At 33.1% G+C, this 18496-nt stretch overlaps 3 protein-coding genes across 10 annotated transcripts; 2 read left to right on the forward strand and 1 right to left on the reverse strand.

Moving 5' to 3' along the window:
- Positions 1–6263: 6263 nt before the first annotated feature.
- Positions 6264–7196, forward strand: LOC107851800 (miraculin). Its single transcript, XM_016696891.2, has one exon. The coding sequence runs from the start codon at positions 6296–6298 to the stop codon at positions 6983–6985; it is 690 nt and encodes a 229-aa protein (XP_016552377.1). The 5' UTR covers positions 6264–6295; the 3' UTR covers positions 6986–7196.
- Positions 7197–11215: 4019 nt separating this feature from the next.
- Positions 11216–16866, forward strand: LOC107850538 (protein trichome birefringence-like 14). 8 transcript variants are annotated; one of them, XM_016695133.2, is made up of 5 exons: positions 11216–11535; positions 12332–12654; positions 14042–14221; positions 15257–15452; positions 15559–16866. In XM_016695133.2, exons 2-5 carry the CDS (start codon positions 12498–12500, stop codon positions 16385–16387), a joined length of 1362 nt encoding a protein of 453 aa, XP_016550619.1. In that variant the 5' UTR covers positions 11216–11535; positions 12332–12497; the 3' UTR covers positions 16388–16866. The 8 variants fall into 8 exon arrangements, with proteins under 8 accessions (XP_016550619.1, XP_016550617.1, XP_047256454.1 ...); XM_016695131.2 differs by having other exon boundaries at positions 12398–12654; positions 14018–14221; XM_047400498.1 differs by having other exon boundaries at positions 12398–12654.
- Positions 16867–17455: 589 nt separating this feature from the next.
- On the reverse strand, positions 17456–18496 carry LOC107850539 (the record flags this gene model as incomplete). The annotated part of the gene is given in 2 exon segments (XM_047400500.1): positions 17456–17743; positions 18135–18496. Coding segments are annotated over 2 exon segments (414 nt in total), but the record flags the coding sequence as incomplete, so codon positions are not given.

Consider the following 18496-nt stretch of genomic DNA (forward strand, 5'->3'; position numbering starts at 1 on the left):
ACATGTGTATATGTTTCATAAATTAGTATATAACTATACAAATATATACTGTAATGTATATATATATTATAGTATATTTGATTTAAAGTATTACATATACATAGAATAGAGTGTATATATGTGAATAGATCTTTTATAGACGTGTATATTTAACGTATACATGTGTATATGTTTTATAAATTAGTATATAACTATACAAATATATATCGTAATGTTTATATATTATAGTATATTTCATTTAAAGTATTACATATACATAGATTAGAGTGTATATATGTGAATAGATCTTCTATAGACGTGTATATTTAACGTATACATGTGTATATATATATATAATTATATATATTGTAGTATATTTTATTTAAACTTTAAAGTTTAAAGTAGTACATATATATTTGGATGGTGCGTATATATGTGTAATTGTGTATATGTGTATAAATTTTTTAAATTCTAATGTAGTATATACTATATATATAGTGTATATATATTGTTTAACGTATTTATAATGTATATAGGTGGATATATATAATGTATATTGATTTTTTTTTTTTATATATATTTTCGACCGGGTTTGACCGATTTTTTAAACGGATTTGACCGGGTTGGGTTAAGTGGGCCGGGTTAGGGTGATTTTTATTTTTTTTACTGTTGGGCCCCACCTGGCCCACTTAGATCCCAACCCGACTCCGACCCAGCCCTCAACCTGGTTAAATAACACAGGCCGATTCCGGGTTGGCCCGACCCGATCCACTTGACAGCCCTATTTGTTAGTAGTAGTATATAAGTATCAACTATGTATTATATTTATATATTTAATCAATTATTTTTTTATTATATATAGTGTAAAAAGTCATTTTCTATATTTGGTTCAATGCTTCATGATATTAAATATTGATATTGTGTTTTATTGCAAGTTGATTTTTCTTTATTTTGGAGGTATATTAACGGTGAGAATTAAATAATGTTGGTTTTCTCTATTAAGTAGTGTTGGCTTTTCTTTATTATTACAATATTCACTAGTTAGGCACATCGATAAAATATATTTGATATATGTAGTAAATTATTTCGAGATTATTGTCTCTTAATTAATTTGTTGCATATATATATTGAATAAAACAATTTCAAATTAAGTGGAACAAATTGTAATATATAATATAACTAAGTTTGTAATAAAAGTTATAGTAGTACTTAATTTGTTTGATGGTAATAAATATCAGACCCAGTGTTTGACCTTATTCCGCGTATCAAACGATTTTTATAGCGTGTTTGGGTAGTTGTTACTTATATTATTGTATCGGTTTTTAGTTTAAATACAATGTTTATTCCTTTAAGATTCATATATCGTATTGCTAAATTCATCATTATGCAACGATTACAAAAATAAATTTTCTGATCCGATCCGACCTAATCCGACCCCCAAATATACTTAACAACTATCCAAACAAAGTGACAAATTTCACGCAACTTTACAGTCTAATCAATTTGTCGGCTGATTGAAATCAAAGCTCCATTTTTGACCCGACCCGACAAATCTCCATTTCTTCACCCTCCATAATTATACATATTTGCATTTCATATATAGAGAGATAAATAGATAGATAGATAGATATATAATATAATTATATATATAATACCAATAGCATTCAGTGTGAACAGAAAAAAGTTGAGTAGGATCCATCACCATTCTTGAAAAAGGGTCATCTTTTTTATACATTTTTATGATTTATACCTTCATGAATGGAAACAGCCTCTTGCAGAAATGTAAGGTAAAACTGCATACGATACATTCTTATGATGGAGTCCTTCTTCAAACACCGCACATAGCGATAATTTTAGTGCAGCGAGCTGCCCTTTTTAGATCTTCGTGAGAGGTAATTTAATTGTTGATTGAATTGATGTTGTATAAAAAATTGAAAAAGGGATTAAAGTTTGTATTTTTATAATAAGAAAAAGTGAAATGAAGGATGTTTCCGATAGACCTCCGGCTCAGGACAAAGAATAATAAGCAAATTCAAAATAAAGCAAGAAACAAGATGACACAATAGAAATGAGATACCCACACAGTAATACTCTATACTAACAAACCAAAGGCACCCCCACCCACTTCCCCCAACCCGAAGCTCTCCTAGCTATTGACTGCGACCCACCCATAGGCCCTAACCTTCTACCCTAATCCGCGTTCTTCAAACCTTCTTATCTAGAGTCATGTCCTCAGTAAGCTGTAACTGCTTCATGTCACGCCTAATCACCTCCCTCCAATATTTCTTCGGCTTACCCCTATCCCGCCTGAAATCATTCATTTTTCAGAAAATTATACTCCCTCCGTCCCAAATTATGTGTGAAGGGTCTTATATAAAAAGTGTGAAGGGTCTTAGAAATATTGTTTGAACTTTTTGCCCTTCATTAAAAATCTCTATTTTAGACAAAAACGTCTTTTCACCATTTTTAAAATTATTTTAATGATGTTAAATATTGACTATAATAACAAATAAAAACCTTTCCTAACAAAAATAGAATATCATTTTGACAAAAATATTTCCTAGCTAAAATAGAACCTTAAAATTATATTTTCTACAAACTATTTTGCCTTTCATTAAAAGTCTCTGTTTTAGACAAAAGCGTCTTTTCACCATTTTTTAATTATTTTAATGATATTAAATATTGACTATAATAACAAATAAAAACCTTTCCTAACAAAAATAGAATACCATTTCGACAAAAATCTTTCCTAGCTAAAATAAAACCTTAAAATTATATTTTCTACAAACTATTTTCTTACCTTAATACTAAATCTTTTCTCACTTTCTTCTTCTTTTTCTTTTCACGTCAAATATAAGGAAAGGTTTTATTAGATACATGGAAACAATCTTCTTCCTATTTTATTTGGTTAAACAATAATCAATTAGAATTTTACCTTATGCAATAAAAATTAAATAATTTATATTTAAGTAGTTTTTCAAAAAGTAGTAATCAAATTGTGTGTACGTAAGTGGGATAAATTCTTGGTCAGATCCTTTATTTTGCATTAAACCTAGCTGCGCCCTTTGCTTTATAGTATATATACTTGGTTAACGTCTTTAGATATGCTACAACTTATTTCTTTTAATATTGAATGCTTATTTATATTTTTTTCTAAATATTATAATTAAGGCACCCTTTTTCTAATTTTCGACGCAGATAATATATGCAGAAATGGAATTAAAGAGCATCACAAAAGCCAAAGCTAAATGAAAGAGATGATAGTATGATATGTCCAGAGTTTTTTGATTTGTGTTATTGTCCTTGACTTAATCACAGATGTGTAAGTGAAGCTATGCCCTCAAATTAAACTGGTGATTTTAGTTAAGTTTAAGTTCGTGCTATGGTATCATAAGTGTTGGTCTGATTTTTACCTACTGTTACCCTTATTAAGAACCTAACATCAGAATTCAGATATATATATATTTTAAATTTCATGGTATCTTTTATTTTATGAAGAATATTGCTAAAGATCTATGTTACTATTTTCTTGTGTCGAGCTTTCTTCTTGGTTAATTAAAACTACTAATGCAAAAAAAAAAAAAAAAAGTGTCATCCTGGTACATCTTCATTGGTTTTCTGCCACGTCGTTTTTAATTTCTAAACATGCGATGATCAAATCACTTAAATATTTATTTTTTTAATTTTTGGTTAATCAAATAAATTAATTTTTTGTTAATTGATTTTTGGTCCTTAATAATTCTATTTTAAGAATAGTACACTAGCGAATAGGAAAGCACGGAAGGCAGCATCAAATGTCAGTCTCTATGAAGGTAATTAATTATATTTATATATTTTGATTCGTTGTAATATTCTATATTATTGTATTTATAACTCTTATATACATTTTATTTAGATAATTTTACAACAAAATTTAAAAAGAATTTTGTCAATTAATAGGTTACGACATTTACTCGAAAAACTGTTTTGTTAATTGATAAAGAGGTGAGCTTAACTCTTTAACGTAACATTAATAGCTTCAATTAGCCTTAAGATTAAACAAAGTTAGTGGTAAGTTTCTTTTGTTTTATAACAACATAATGACATATATGTTGTTGTCACTTATATATATATATATATATATATATTGTAACTTGAGTTGCAATATTATATACTTTATTTTTTGTATGCAATCTTTTATATTGATGTGGCACACGTGCAACGCAAGTGTTGGCTTAAACGTGTTCAATGATGGGCTAATGGATATAACATGAATCTTAGATTCGAGTGTGATAATTCCAATAAATAGTAAAAGTTTCAAGTTGAGAATTTCTAGATCTATAAATTTGTGAATCTGAATCAATCCCGATAAAGATGAATCCTTGTTTTTTAGATTACACGAAACTCAGTACTTGATAATTTTGAAAAAGACAAAAGAATTAGTTTTACACAACTATCTTTTATTCTTGATTAATCTCATTATGTAGGATCTTCTTTTTGTTGATTGAGGTATTAATTAATTATTGTTTTAGATTAGTGTTTATCAATTATCAGCTAATAAATTGATCGAACATAAGAGAATTCAGCAGTTTTCGTATTTCATCTATACGTGCACTTGATGCCATCTTTGTGTATTTGAAGCAATAACCGTAAGGATACCATTGTACATTTATTGGAATATTGAGAGTCGTGATTTTTACCAAGTGTTCAAAATATAAAGAGATAAATTCATGAAGAAACTAAAGCGTATTCAACATCTCTACAATCCATACATAAAATATTATTTTGATCTTATAAATATAATATGGAGTATAATCTTTTGATGAAGGGTTCCTTAAGGTTCACCAGCTTTGTCCTTGATTGGAATATATAGGTCACATTATAGTAGAAATAGAGTCATTGGTAGTTAAAAATTTCGTGGAGTGAGTACGCGTCATACCATGGCAGATGATCCTTATAGTTGAAACACACAAGAAGATTTATATACTGCATGCAACACTCTGAGTCTCAGTCTCAGCCCAGGGAAGAAAGTTCACTTACTGATTGATTGCTTTGCAAATCAGTCTTTTGCGCGTATATAGCCGTAAAGGTACGATTGAATACAAGAAATTTTTGCAGATTTATTGTGACAAGGAAGAAGGATACTAAACATGAACAAATCATAATGTCTCAGGCCGGCCTTAAAAGATAACAAGATGCAAGGCTAAGAAGTTTTGTTATAGGAATAAATCAATTTTAGATTACAACTTTTTGAAAAACTAGTTAAATTATATGTACACTCACTTTATCGATGTACTTGGGGTAAAGTTTGTAGGCCACATGGAAACAGTGGTGTTGTTAGAGCTACAAAGCGAGAAAAGATCCAAAGAAGTAATGGAGCAGCTATGTGATGCATTAGCTAGAGACATAGAAGCAGGAGAGAGATGAAGAGGGAATCCGCAAAATACGAATCCCTACTGAAATCCCCAAAGCATAACAAACACCTTGAAATACGAATCCAGACATATGAAACTGTCATGTGATGTGATACACCTATGATCATCAAGAAAATGATCACATTACTAAAAATACTCCACACTCAAACCGATACTCATGCTTCAGTCTCCCATTACAACAAATTAATCTTATAATATATGATGCTATTCTATTTCACTTATTCATGGAATAAAATTCTCAATTATTATACTTTCTTTTAGAGTAATGAATACGTCAATGCTTTATATACAATGTTAGATAATTCTTTTTTTGGAGTCAACTTGGACAAGCTCTCTTTCTATTAATTACACGGATAAACTGTTTCAACGTGGAACAACTAGAATAGTTTCCAACTTTTGAATATCATAAAACCTCATTATAAATTATTAGTCGATTTTTTATGTTCAAATTAAATATATGATTTTTATTCTTTTAACGTGATATATACACACGTGGAGTCGCACGTATTCTAAATTAGTTTATTAAATATCGTTTTCGATCAAACGATGACACATAATTTAGAACGGAGAAAGTACTTTATATATTATAATAAAAACATATCATTCCTGTTCAATTATATCATCATTTAGTATAAAGAAACAAATTAAACGTGGACGGTTCACATAAATTAGAGCAAAACAATTAACCTTTGTCTTATAAATAGAAGATACTACACTTTATATATTATAATATAAACATATCATTTTTGTACGAATATAATATATCATATTCGTTTAAACTTGGACGGTTCACATAAATTAGAGCGAAACAATTACTAATCTTGTTTGTCTTATAAATAGAACAAGTTAGCAAGAAGAATATACAAATAATCATCATCAAATTAACATATCCCTAAAGATCGATGAAGACCCTATTACTCTTTCTTTCCCTTGCAATAATAATATTCCTTCCCTTGTCAACTTCCAAGAACCAAGCATGGATAGCTGTACGCGATACTAATGGTAATCCCCTCAACAAAATGAACAGGTACTGGATAACTCCGGCCAACCACACTGAGAATGGTGGAGGCGTACGTGCTGTTGTTTATCTTGGTAGTAGTACTGATCTACAACAACAAAAAACCACTATTTGTCCTACATCTGTAGTACTATCTCACTCTCCTACAGATGATGGCTTCGCGGTTTATTTTACACCTGAGAATCCTAGATATGAAAAGATTGCGGAGTTCACTCCCTTAAACATCCATTTCGCTCCTGTTTATCCTCTGTGTCGGGATCTAACTGTGTGGAAGGTTGACAACCTTCTACCAGATCTGCCACCTGCATATCGACACACCATAAGCACTGGTGCAAAGTTGGGAAATCACAACGATGTTAGCAGTTGGTTCCAAATTAGGCGTATGGCACTGGCAGATAGTAGAAAGTACTCCTATAAGCTAGTGTTCTGTCTCCAAGGCATCACTACTTATTGCCAAAACATTGGCATCGTCCCCCAAAATGGATATCTTCGTTTGGTTCTCTCACAGCACCCAATGCCCTTTCAGTTCAAACTGGATAATGTTATAAAAATTGGAATGGCAGCAGAAGCATGATAATCTATCGTCATGTTATCCCTACATCTACTCTATGTAATGTATAATAATAATAATAATAATAATAATAATATATCCATGCAGGGAGACTTTGTCCCATTGCATGGATGTACAACTTAATAATGATATATGGGGTCTATATATGTTATGCCTAGATCTGGTACTCTTATGTCTTTGGGAATAAAGAAAACAAAATACTATTATTTTGATATTATTAGCAGTACAAAAATATAACAGTGTATATATATTTATTATACTTGAGTCGTGCTCGACACTGTCCTAAGAAACTATTTTAGCATTGTGAAATGTTTCCACAGAATTAAACAAACACTTTCCTAAATATTTAAAGGATACAGAAACCAACAAAAATTATTAATACAAATCCCAACAAGTTAGTCTGCAATTAATATTACTAGCAAAGACCAAATGATAACAATTGAAGAAGAGAAAGACACGAAAAAATAATAGTAGTAACTTTTAATAACAAAGTGATTTCTTGTTTTTTCATGATACACAAAGTGCCATATTATTTCTTCTACTATTACATAGAAGGAGAGGTTTCGACATGGGTGCTTGCATGTCTTATGATAAAGGTATTTTGGTCATTTCACCTTTTTTTCTTTTAAAAAAAAAGACTGGGATGGCTAGTCCATTGATACGTGCCATTATTCCATAATCCTACTAACATTAAATGATCTACTCACTTTCTAGCAAGTCAATTAATGGCAGCCATGCCCATGCCCAGGTCCTTGTTTATGCATATTCTTTTAGATGCTGTCTAATCTTGGGTTAAAATCAAAATTTTCTATCAAACATTCAAATCCTATAATAAATTGCACACGGATTAAGCAAACATATCCCAAATCTGAGGTCTGAAATTACTGTGGAAAGTTTGGGTCTCGTGAATTGTTTTTCAACTTTCTATATAATACTATGTATTTAATCTTTTTCGCAGTTTATTTGCTGAATTTTGAAGTGGATTATGCATCATCCATCATGCCTTCTTGTTTAGTACGTATTGCTTCTTTGGATTTAAATGCTCAAGTTCATATCCAAAATACTTGCTTGAGATAAATAGCAGAATTAAGCTATTGGTCAGGAGTGGATCCATGTACTTGAATTTGTAAGACAAACAATTTATAAACTAGAGGTTACTAGGACTTATTTTGTGCTATTAAATTTTTTACACAATATTTAAGATAGTATAACCTGTATATCACTAACGATATTAAAGTGAAATCTGGAAAAAATAATCTAAGTTAACGTGAAGATTTGCTAGCATCATGGATATGAACGACTTGAAAGTATATAGCAGATGTTTCGTATAACAGAGGATTAAAGTTGTACATTTTCTATATTTCTCTTGATCTGATTTTCCGGGTTCATGAAACTGAGGCTAGACAGAGTTTTACAAGAGCGCTATGAAGCTGACAGTCTAGAAGATGCTTTGGCAAGTACTCCGGTTGATCTCGAGTGGTGGTTAGGTAATTGAAGCAACCCCAAATAGGGAACCATCTGATCCTAACTTGCTCATTTTGTGATAAGGCCCCGTCACCTCCCTTCTTCCCAACCCGATCCCTCAGATTTTCTAGCATAACCCATCATGCTAATGCGACTTAATTTCCTGGATCTATCGCAGGCGATGTCTGGTATCTTGGAGTTGCTAAACCATGTATTGTAGAAATGCATGGGTATGTTCCTCCCTCGAATACCAAGCATTCCTAAACCTTTAGTGCAGCGGGTTGCTTGTGCAGGCAAAAGTGTGGGTATTTATTTGCCTCCTGTTGTTGATGAAGTGCAGGCTTTCAGAATTTCAGATCCAAAGTTTATAAAGCTGAATGTTGGTACATGGCAGCTGAAAAGATGGACCTCTACAATCTAGAGCTGAGTAATACTAATGTGGTTGATCATACAATTCATTATTTCAACAAGAAGAATGGTATCACTGTCCAACTGGAAGATTCATACAGTTTTGTGATTTCAAAACTTGATAGATTGTGAGCTGTGCAAGTGCATTTTGCTTGCTGTGAAGCCAGAACTTTGTACAGTTGCTTGCTCTCTTTGTTCATTATTGTTTCGACTCTGTCACTATGTCTCTTCTCGGGCATTGCAGATCCTTCAAGGTTTAGACTTACTCATGAGACATCTTTTGTCAGTGCGCGTGCGCTGTGGGTCATTTACCCATCAAAGGATCATAAATTTGGTTGTTTAATTAGGTTGTTCCAACAGGTAACCTATTGCCCTTCTTAACTCCCAAAATTAGCTTTAATTTTCTTAATTTAGCTTCAAATTCCATTTGAAGTTGCTTATTTGATCTAAATAAAGTGATGTGCAATGACTTGCTTGGAATATTTATTTTATTTTTGCTGTGGGGTATCTTAAAATTGATTGTTTTAAAAGGCAGGCTGACATTGGTTTCCACACTTGCATGTTCAACTCACTTCTTATTCAGGTACGTACAACACTGAATTAGATTTATGCTTTTGGAAGCCAAAAATCAGCAGCACGTAAATTCACTGGACTCTTCAACAACTATCTGGTTGTATATGTTTCTCAACTTTTGCTTTGGTTTTGAACTAATGAGGGAAATTGAACTTTGTTTTCCATTTATTACCAACTTATGAGAAATCTGTCTACTTGACATACCATTGCTCATCTTGCAAAGGACGTTAGCTTAATACTTTTGTTCATTTGATACAGATGCGATAAAGAATTTGTACGCTCATTTGACACCCTCCTATGGCTCCTTCACCACTTTTCCAATACACAATGATATCTACCTTTTTTCAAAATAAAATATCTTCACAACTATTATAAATTATTTGAAATAAATAATTATTTTTCCTACATTATGTAATGTATAATGCATATATGCAGGGACTTTGTCCCATTGCATGGATGTAAAACTTAATAATAATGTAATGATGGGGTCTCTCTCTCTATATATATACTTCCTTCGTTCCACATTAAGTTAATTTTTGGATTTTGGCACATATGTTAAGAAAAAAAAAAACAAAGACATAAATTTATCATATTTTTCAATTTTTACCCTCTTCAAATTCAAAATCTTAATAATGATACATCATTCCCAATACACATTTATTGGAGGGTAAGTTTGAAAAAAAATTCCAACGTCTACCTTAAATCGTGAACCATTTACTATTTTGAAACACTAAAATTACTCCAACAATTCAATTATTGTGAAACGGAGGGAGTACTAGGTATCGAAGTTCGTGCCATCACGAGCCCAATATATATCTTTTTGCTTAATTATATTTTTAATATGTTTTAAGACTTTTTAAGTTATTAGTTATCGTAATCTATAAAACTTTTTCGACATTGTAATTTACTATTTTAAATTGTTTGTTATTGTAATTTATAATAATCTTCTTGTTCAAATTTTTGTCCTATTGATAGTCAATTTACATTTTAAAAGTAGTTTAATTTTTTAATTATTGTGATCTATAATATATTTTTTTATTTCAATTAATTTAAGCGACACTGATATAATTTCGAAAGTCAATCAAATATCACGATTGAAGTAGTGAAACTGGCACATCTTAAATGCCTCATAATAACTAATTAGAAATGATATAACAAAATTACTATAAAAAATATTTGTGAAAAAAATTAAGTAGGCCTCATATAAGATGTCAAATTAATTTAAAATATCAAGAGCTAATTTATCATTTTATATTTATTTCATATTTTTTATTAAATATTTTTTTAATACTTAGATGACTTATAATAATTATTTAGGTGTAATATAGTAAAATTATGATTAAAACAATTGAAGTAAACATTTCATAAATATCTATTTTATTTTTTTCAAATAAATTTTTTTTAATTTTTTAATACTTAAATATGTGAAAATATACTGAATATATTGTTATTGTAGGCGTGTCGATAAAATATGTTTGGTACATGTATAAAATTATTTTGAGATTGTTGTCTCTGAATTAATTTGTTGCATTTGATACATTGAATAAAACAATTTCAAATTGACTGGAATAAATTGTAATATATAATATAACTAAGTTTGTAATAAAATAAAATCTATCGTACTTAAATTGTTTGATGGTAATAGATATCAGATGCAGTGATTCACCTTATTTTGCGTACCAAACGATTCTTATAATATGTTTGGGTAGTTGTTATTTATATTATTATATCAATTTTTAGTTTAAATATAATATTTATTTGTTTAAAATTCATATATCATATTGTTAGATTCATCATTGTGCAACGATTACAAATATACATTTTCTGACCCGACCAACCCGACCCAATCCGTCAAATATTCATAGCAACTATCCAAACAAAATGATAAGTTTCACAAAACTTTACCATCTCTAATCAATTTGTCGGCTGATTGAAATCAAAGCTCCATTTTCTAACCCGACCCGACAAATCTCCATTTCTTCACCCTCCCCATAATCATACATATTTGCATTTCACATATATATAATATATTTATATATATAATACCAGTTGCATCCAATGTGAACAGGAAAAAGTTGAGGAGGATCCATCACCATTCTTGAAAAAAGGTGATCTTTTTTATACATTTTTATGATTTAGATCTTCATGAATGGTAATTTAATTGTTGATTCAATTGATGTTGTTGTATAAGAAATTGAAAATGGGATTAAAGTTTGTATTTTTTTAATAAAGAAATGTGAAATGAAGGACAAAACATAGATTTGGTAACATAGTTTATTCACTAAGAAATATATTCATTTTCATAATACTTATGCTTATGAAATGTTGATTCACCAGCAAATGGTTTCATAGCATAATAAATATTGAAACTTTAATTGAAGTTTCCCTATAAATTATCTAAGTTGCGTTTATTCTTCACTTGCGATTTTGCACCCGTGTCATATAGTTTCTTGACCACTTTGAAATGCAGTGTGTAACATATGATACGCATAATTTGACATTGTAAATTGTTAAGATGAATTCTCATGAATAACTTGAGAGTTGACATATAAAATAATGTTATACATTGTAACGTCTTGGAGTAACGGGTAAAGTTGCTGCCATGTGACCATCACGGGTTCAAGCCTTGGAAACAGCCTCTGGCAGAAATGCAAGGTAAGGCTGCGTACAATACACCCGCATAGCGGTAGCTTTAGTGCACCGCGCTGCGCTTTTTATTGAAACGTCATTCTTAGATTCCTTTTGCTGTCATTGTTTGTAGAGTACAAAGAGCTGATAGAAGTTCTGTTAAATTTGAACATTTTGCAACATTTGTTCTGATTTAATAAAGTACATTTTGTATTTGAGTGCTCAAGTAGTTATCTTAGCGTGGTTCCTTTTCTTTTTTTTGCCTCTATCATTTAGTTTCAAGAGCCCAGGTGTGTGAAAGTTGTAGCTAAAATCTTGATGGTTGTAATCGGAATGTCCCAGATGTTCTTCGCTTCACACATATACAAAAGCTCATTTGTGTTGTAGTGGAAGAACAGCAGCAACTCACAGGTATATCTCTGCTTGGAGTTTGCATTAAAAAATGAAAGGTGGAAATGGTGGTAGATTTTTGTGTGGACAGTTCTCCTTTTTCCTGGCTGCTGTCTTATTTACAACCATATTTCTTTGGTGCTGGGAGAAAAGTCCACTTCTTACTACCTTACTTTCAGCACAAGATCAGTTCATAATGCAGTCCTCAGGTTCGTACTTGATTGAAAGCTTGTGAGGCGTGAGTATTAATAACATGTCAAAGTTGTATTTTTCATGTCAATCTTTCTGCATGTTTGTCAGAAAAAGAAGTTACACCAGAGACAAAGAAGATGATATGAACTGATAAGTCGTGATATCTTGAATTTTCTTTTGGTCAACTTATTTTGTCTTGAACCTATAGTTGTGTATTAGAAATCAAGCGTTTATCCATACTCTATAGTTATGTCTTATTTGAATGGGCCGCTTCGATGGGAGGATATTTTTGCAGTCGTCTAGTGATAATTAGAAAAGTGACCGACCCTTTCCTTATCCTTTATGAATAATCGAAGAAAATATTAGAATGTTCCAAGCGACCACCAATGATCCACTCACACCTTGAATGTGCAATTCTGTTTCCTGGAAATCCCACATCCCCCTCCAGCTTGTTCTAAATGACCACTAACGATCCACTCTCACCTTGATTGTGCAAATCTATTTCCTGATAATCCCTCATTCCCCTCCAATTTACTTTATGTTTCTTAACTAAGACGCCGTTATAGGAGAGGGCAACAATAAGATGGAATACTCATGTGGAAACTTCATTCCGTCATATATGCCATTGATATGATATCCATATATGGATTGTGCAGGATTAGTGACTGGCTGAGCTTAGTACCATAACTATTTATGGTTCTTAGCCTCCCATTTCCTCTGAACAATATTTTGCTTAGCTTTCCAACTAAGGTATAATGGATTGACCTCATCTACATGCCTATCTGATCACTTTGATAGATACTTTTTTTTAGCATATTTGCCAATTCTTCTGGGACAGCGTAGAAGGGGAGCCTTGGAGTAATTGGTAAAGTTGCTGCCATGTGACCAGGAGGTCACGGGTTCAAGCCTTGGAAACAGCCTCTGACAGAAATGCAAGGTAAGGCTGCGTACGATACACCCTTGTGGTGGGGCCCTTCCCAGGACACCGTGCATAGCGGTAGCTTTAGTGCACCGGGCTGCCCCTTCTGGGACAGCGTACTTGCTAGAATCAAGTTGATTTTCCCCTAAACTTCAATTTGGATGTCTTCATCCAGAACAATCAAGTGTCTAATATTGTTTCTAATTACGTAACTTCGCCTAGGAGCAGTTCTTTTCAAACTTCTGAAAGTTTGTGTCTTTTTTGACTTGCCTGTGCTGTTCTAATTATGACTTTATTTACCTCTCTTTTCCTCCTGTTTAGTGTGTTCAGTGTTTATAGCATCATTGTGTGATGTTATGTAGTCTATGGCTTATACTTGTATCAGTCAGGTAGTGATCAATTAATTATTTTCGAAGTATTCGCTGTTATTTTCTTCGTATTTTTTGTATTTCTTATTATAGAGATTTCAGTGGATGAATCTTCAGTATCATTGGGATCAAACCAACAAAAAATGGACGAGCATTCAAATTCACAAATAGCAGAAGGCAGAACAGAGGAAAATAGATTGGAAATATCTGATAGTTTTGTTGAGAATGTCACAGTCATGCCTTCCAATAAAAGCATAGATGATAAAAAAATTATGACTTCCCAATTAGAGAGAGAAGGTAAATTTTCTATTTGTTTTTTCACTATGTTCAAAATTGATATGGAGATAGAGGTAGCATGTACCCAATGGAATAGTCGAGTTGCCCACTAGCTAGCCTGAACAACACCCTCATAGAAAAGATTCGAATGTGGTCCATTGTGTTGATTACACATAATGTACCAATTACGAGAAACTGCCGATTTTGTACTATTGCTTTGTAAAAAGTTATGTGCTTCAGCTGGTTAGTCCTCAATGGAGCCTTTCTGACCCTGGGTAATCTTACCAGAAGGAACTTCCAACTAGCCAACAGATGCTACATGTGCCTTTCCAACATAGAGACTATTCATCATCTGTTAATCCATCGCCCAGCTGCAACGAACATTTGAAACATGTTTCTAACTCTTTTTGGACTGAAATGTACTATGCCACATACCATCGGAGATGTTTATGAATCTCGGGCTTCTAGGAAAGTTGGTAAAGCCATCAAGAGCATCTGGATCGTGATGCAGGCTTGCATTTTTGGTGTATTTAGCGTGAAAGGAATCTCAGATGTTTTAATGCCGGATCAACTCCCTAAAATCTGGGTGTTTGATTAGCCGTTTTAGTTGCGGAAATCTTTCCCCTGATTAGTAATCTGACCACTATTTGGAATTTGTCAGCTCCTTAGTCTTATTATAGTCTTTCTGTTTCAGCTAATATTTTCTCAATTTGGAATTTCTGCATCTTCTTGATGACTTTAGATGACATTTCACTTATTTCATCAAAAAAAAAAAAAAAAAGGAAAAAAATGCTTATTTTGACCTTTAAATCTTTAATGTGCTTTCAGTTTGGTTTTGACCAATATCTCTCCTGACTTTTACAATCCATAAGACTTTTCGAGTTTAGTTCTGATATTGGTTTGAACATATAGATTTAAGGAGTGAGGAAAAATTCTCTGGAAATCCTTAGCTGTTATACGTCTGAGTTAGCTAGTGTAATGGTTACATTTGATGTCTCATATGAAAGACTTAAACTACTGATATTGTACCCTCATGTTTCTGTTGTTTCTCTGCAGCTTGCAATTTTGCTAAAGGCAAGTGGATTGCAGACAGAAGGCGACCATTATACTCTGGGTTTAAATGTAAGCAATGGTTATCAGATATGTGGGCTTGTAGACTGACACAACGTACTGACTTTTCCTATGAGGGATATCGTTGGCAACCAGAAAATTGTGAGATGCCAGACTTTAACGGTTCAGAATTCTTGAGAAGGTATAAATCTACAAAGAGATGAGATATTGAAAGGAAAAGCTGAACCAATTATTTTGAGCAGATTTTACATTTATTGCATCAACACCTTAATATAACTTTATTTCAGAATGCAGGACAAAACTATTGCATTTATTGGAGATTCACTTGGCAGGCAACAATTCCAGTCTCTAATGTGTATGGCTGCCGGTGGTGAGGAGATGCCGGAAGTTGAAAATGTAGGATGGAAGTATGGCTTGGTTAAACCACGTGGAGCTGTACGTCCGGATGGATGGGCTTATAGGTTCCCAAACACAAACACCACGATTTTGTATTACTGGTCGGCAAGTCTTTGTGGTATAGAGCCCTTCAATGTCACAGATCCTGCCACAAAGTCCGCCATGAACTTGGATCAACCTCCTGGTTTTCTGAGGAAATATCTTGATCTATTTGATGTTGTGGTGCTGAATACAGGTCATCACTGGAATAGAGGGAAGCTTAACGCAAACCGATGGGTGATGCATGTAGATGGAAAGCCTGTTGTAGACAGGAAGCTTGCAGAAATAGGAAATGCTAAAAACTTCACGATTTATAGTATTGCCAGATGGCTTGATTCCCAAATCGCTGTACGTCCAAAGCTTAAGGGTTTCTTCCGGACCATATCACCGAGACATTTCTCCAATGGAGACTGGAATACTGGAGGTCGATGTGACAATACTATTCCACTTACTAAAGGAAATGAAGTCCAGCAAGAGGAATCAAGTGATCCAGTTATCGGAGATGCTGTGAAGGGCACGAAGGTTAAGTTATTGGACATAACAGCTATTTCTGAACTGAGGGATGAGGGTCATATATCTCATTACAGTTTAAAAGCATCAAAAGGTATAAACGACTGCTTGCATTGGTGCCTACCCGGCATCCCTGACACGTGGAATGAACTCCTGTATGCACAACTATAGTGCCTATCGAATCTGCTGGAAAAAACATGAAGCTCATCCAACTTGACCAATGTTGATGACCTGTCACTCACGTTTGGTCCAATTGAGCTTGCTTGCTTGTGTATTCTATTGTATTCTTTTTGTAAGTAGAGTCATTCATATACAAGGGAAGAGAAGCAGCTATTCCCAATTCAAATCAGACACAAAAGCAAGATGCAAATGCAATGCATTATATGGGCTAAAATGCTTCATCTGCATAGGATACTGAAGCTGCTGCAGTACTTGAACAACATCCATGAATTTTTGGTTTATTCTTCTATGGGCTTATTCATCAGTATATTAGGGATTGTTAGTTTGAAACTCTGCAAGTTTGTCCATAAATATTTTTATTTATACCAATTGCACATACTCCATTAAGATTCATTATTGTAACAACATTATTATCATTCATCAAAAGATATTTATGGTATGTTGCTGGAGCATTTTTGGTTGGGCATCCATTCAAAGCTTGTCAGACTTCTCGTTCCGACCTTCTAATACCGAACATGTGTCAGATTATGCATCGTGTTACCACTTAGCAGAGTTTGGTGTTTCTAGGAAACAGTCGCTGCCCACTGGTATGTGCCCCTTTCCGAACTGAATCTTGTCGGTATAATTAAGTGTTACAATCAGTAAGTGTTACTAATAATATATGAAATTTAAGGAAATTAGTCAAATTGGAAATGTTGTTATGGAGGTAAACGAAATGTTTCCATTTGTTCCCTCAGGTGAAGTGATTGAGAGAATATTTTTCAAGCAGAATAAAAATTCATCCATGTCTTCTGAGTCTACACAAATCAATTGACTTCCAAGTCAAGTCATGTTCACCACTTCTCCACAACTAAATTCTTGTTTTGCACTGTTCTTGGAAAAATAGCCTGTCCTCCCTTTCATGTATACCTCTTAACAGTATAACGCGTCCTTTTTTCTTCCTTCCAAAACTACGGAAAAAGTATTGGACTCTGAGGAGAGCTGTGGTAAATCGATGATGATCAGTATATAAATAATCAAACTACCTATTGACGATACACAGGATTATGTTCAGTGTAAAGATAATCAGATTATCGATGAAAGATTAATTTTCCTGTAGGCAACATTGCATCTTGATGTCTGCCTAAATCCTCTTTGTAACTGCTATGATTGTAAATAATATACAAGACCACAGTGAAAAATATAGAACTTGTGCTGCAGTATTACATGCAGAGTCTTCTCATATTTGCACCTTTATTTTTCTAAATCCTGGTAGCTATTTGATGTATTCTTCTAGTTCTTTTTCTGCTGCTAAACTAAAAGAAACACCCTCTTTGTTTCCTCTCTGTGCTGTTGCTTTCAATTAGCCTGCAAATATCAGGTAGCACAAGTTAAAATACCAGAAGTTGAATTCCTCGAAATATTTTACACACACATCCAGAACTATGAACAATCCTAACTAGTTGGAGTCAGCTGGACCATCATAATATAATCTTGATAATTCGGTGCCGACTACTCTTTGCACATAGGCAACGTTACATAAGAATCTATGTTTTGGTGTGTGTGCGTGACTGACTTCCTATTCTTATCTCCGTGTGACCTATAGGTCACGAGTTCAAACCATGGAATATGCTTGCATCAGGGCGGCTGCCTACTTCACACTCCCTTGGGGTGCGGCCTTTCCACTGAACCTGTATGGACACCGGGCTGCCCTTTTTATAGGCGTTATGATATTCGGGGGGAAAAGTTGAACTATTACCTGCTTTTGCTGCTGCTCTTGGCACTCATGGATTTCTTGATGCTTCTGCTATACTTGTTCTCTTTAATAACTACATACATAGTCCTCCACCAGTCCCTATTCATAGATTTCTCCGATTCATCAACCGATGTTTTCGATGAAACTTTTGAGCACTTCCTTGTCTTTAGTTTCTTCTTGCTACCTATAGAAGTAGGGAGGAACATTTTCAGTAAGAAAACCCCACTATCCATGCTTTCACTTCTTGATATTTGACTCCTCTTCAAAGTTTTCTTCTGTTGTGGCATTCTAACTTTTTCCTTTGCAGCAGCCTGTTGAGACTCTTCTGTGCTTTTTCGATCATCATCAACTATATCTTTCAATGA

This window comes from Capsicum annuum, chromosome 12 (assembly GCF_002878395.1).
Source record: "Capsicum annuum cultivar UCD-10X-F1 chromosome 12, UCD10Xv1.1, whole genome shotgun sequence".
Taxonomy (NCBI): domain Eukaryota; kingdom Viridiplantae; phylum Streptophyta; class Magnoliopsida; order Solanales; family Solanaceae; genus Capsicum; species Capsicum annuum.

Coding starts and splice junctions, on each gene's coding strand:
- LOC107851800 (XM_016696891.2), top strand. CDS start 6,296: ATGAAGACCCTATTACTCTTTCTTTCCCTTGCAATAATAATATTCCTT.
- LOC107850538 (XM_016695131.2), top strand. CDS start 12,498: ATGAAAGGTGGAAATGGTGGTAGATTTTTGTGTGGACAGTTCTCCTTT. Junction 12,655..14,017: donor GTTCATAATGCAGTCCTCAG/GTTCGTACTTGA, acceptor TTCTTATTATAG/AGATTTCAGTGGATGAATCT. Junction 15,453..15,558: donor GGTTCAGAATTCTTGAGAAG/GTATAAATCTAC, acceptor ACTTTATTTCAG/AATGCAGGACAAAACTATTG.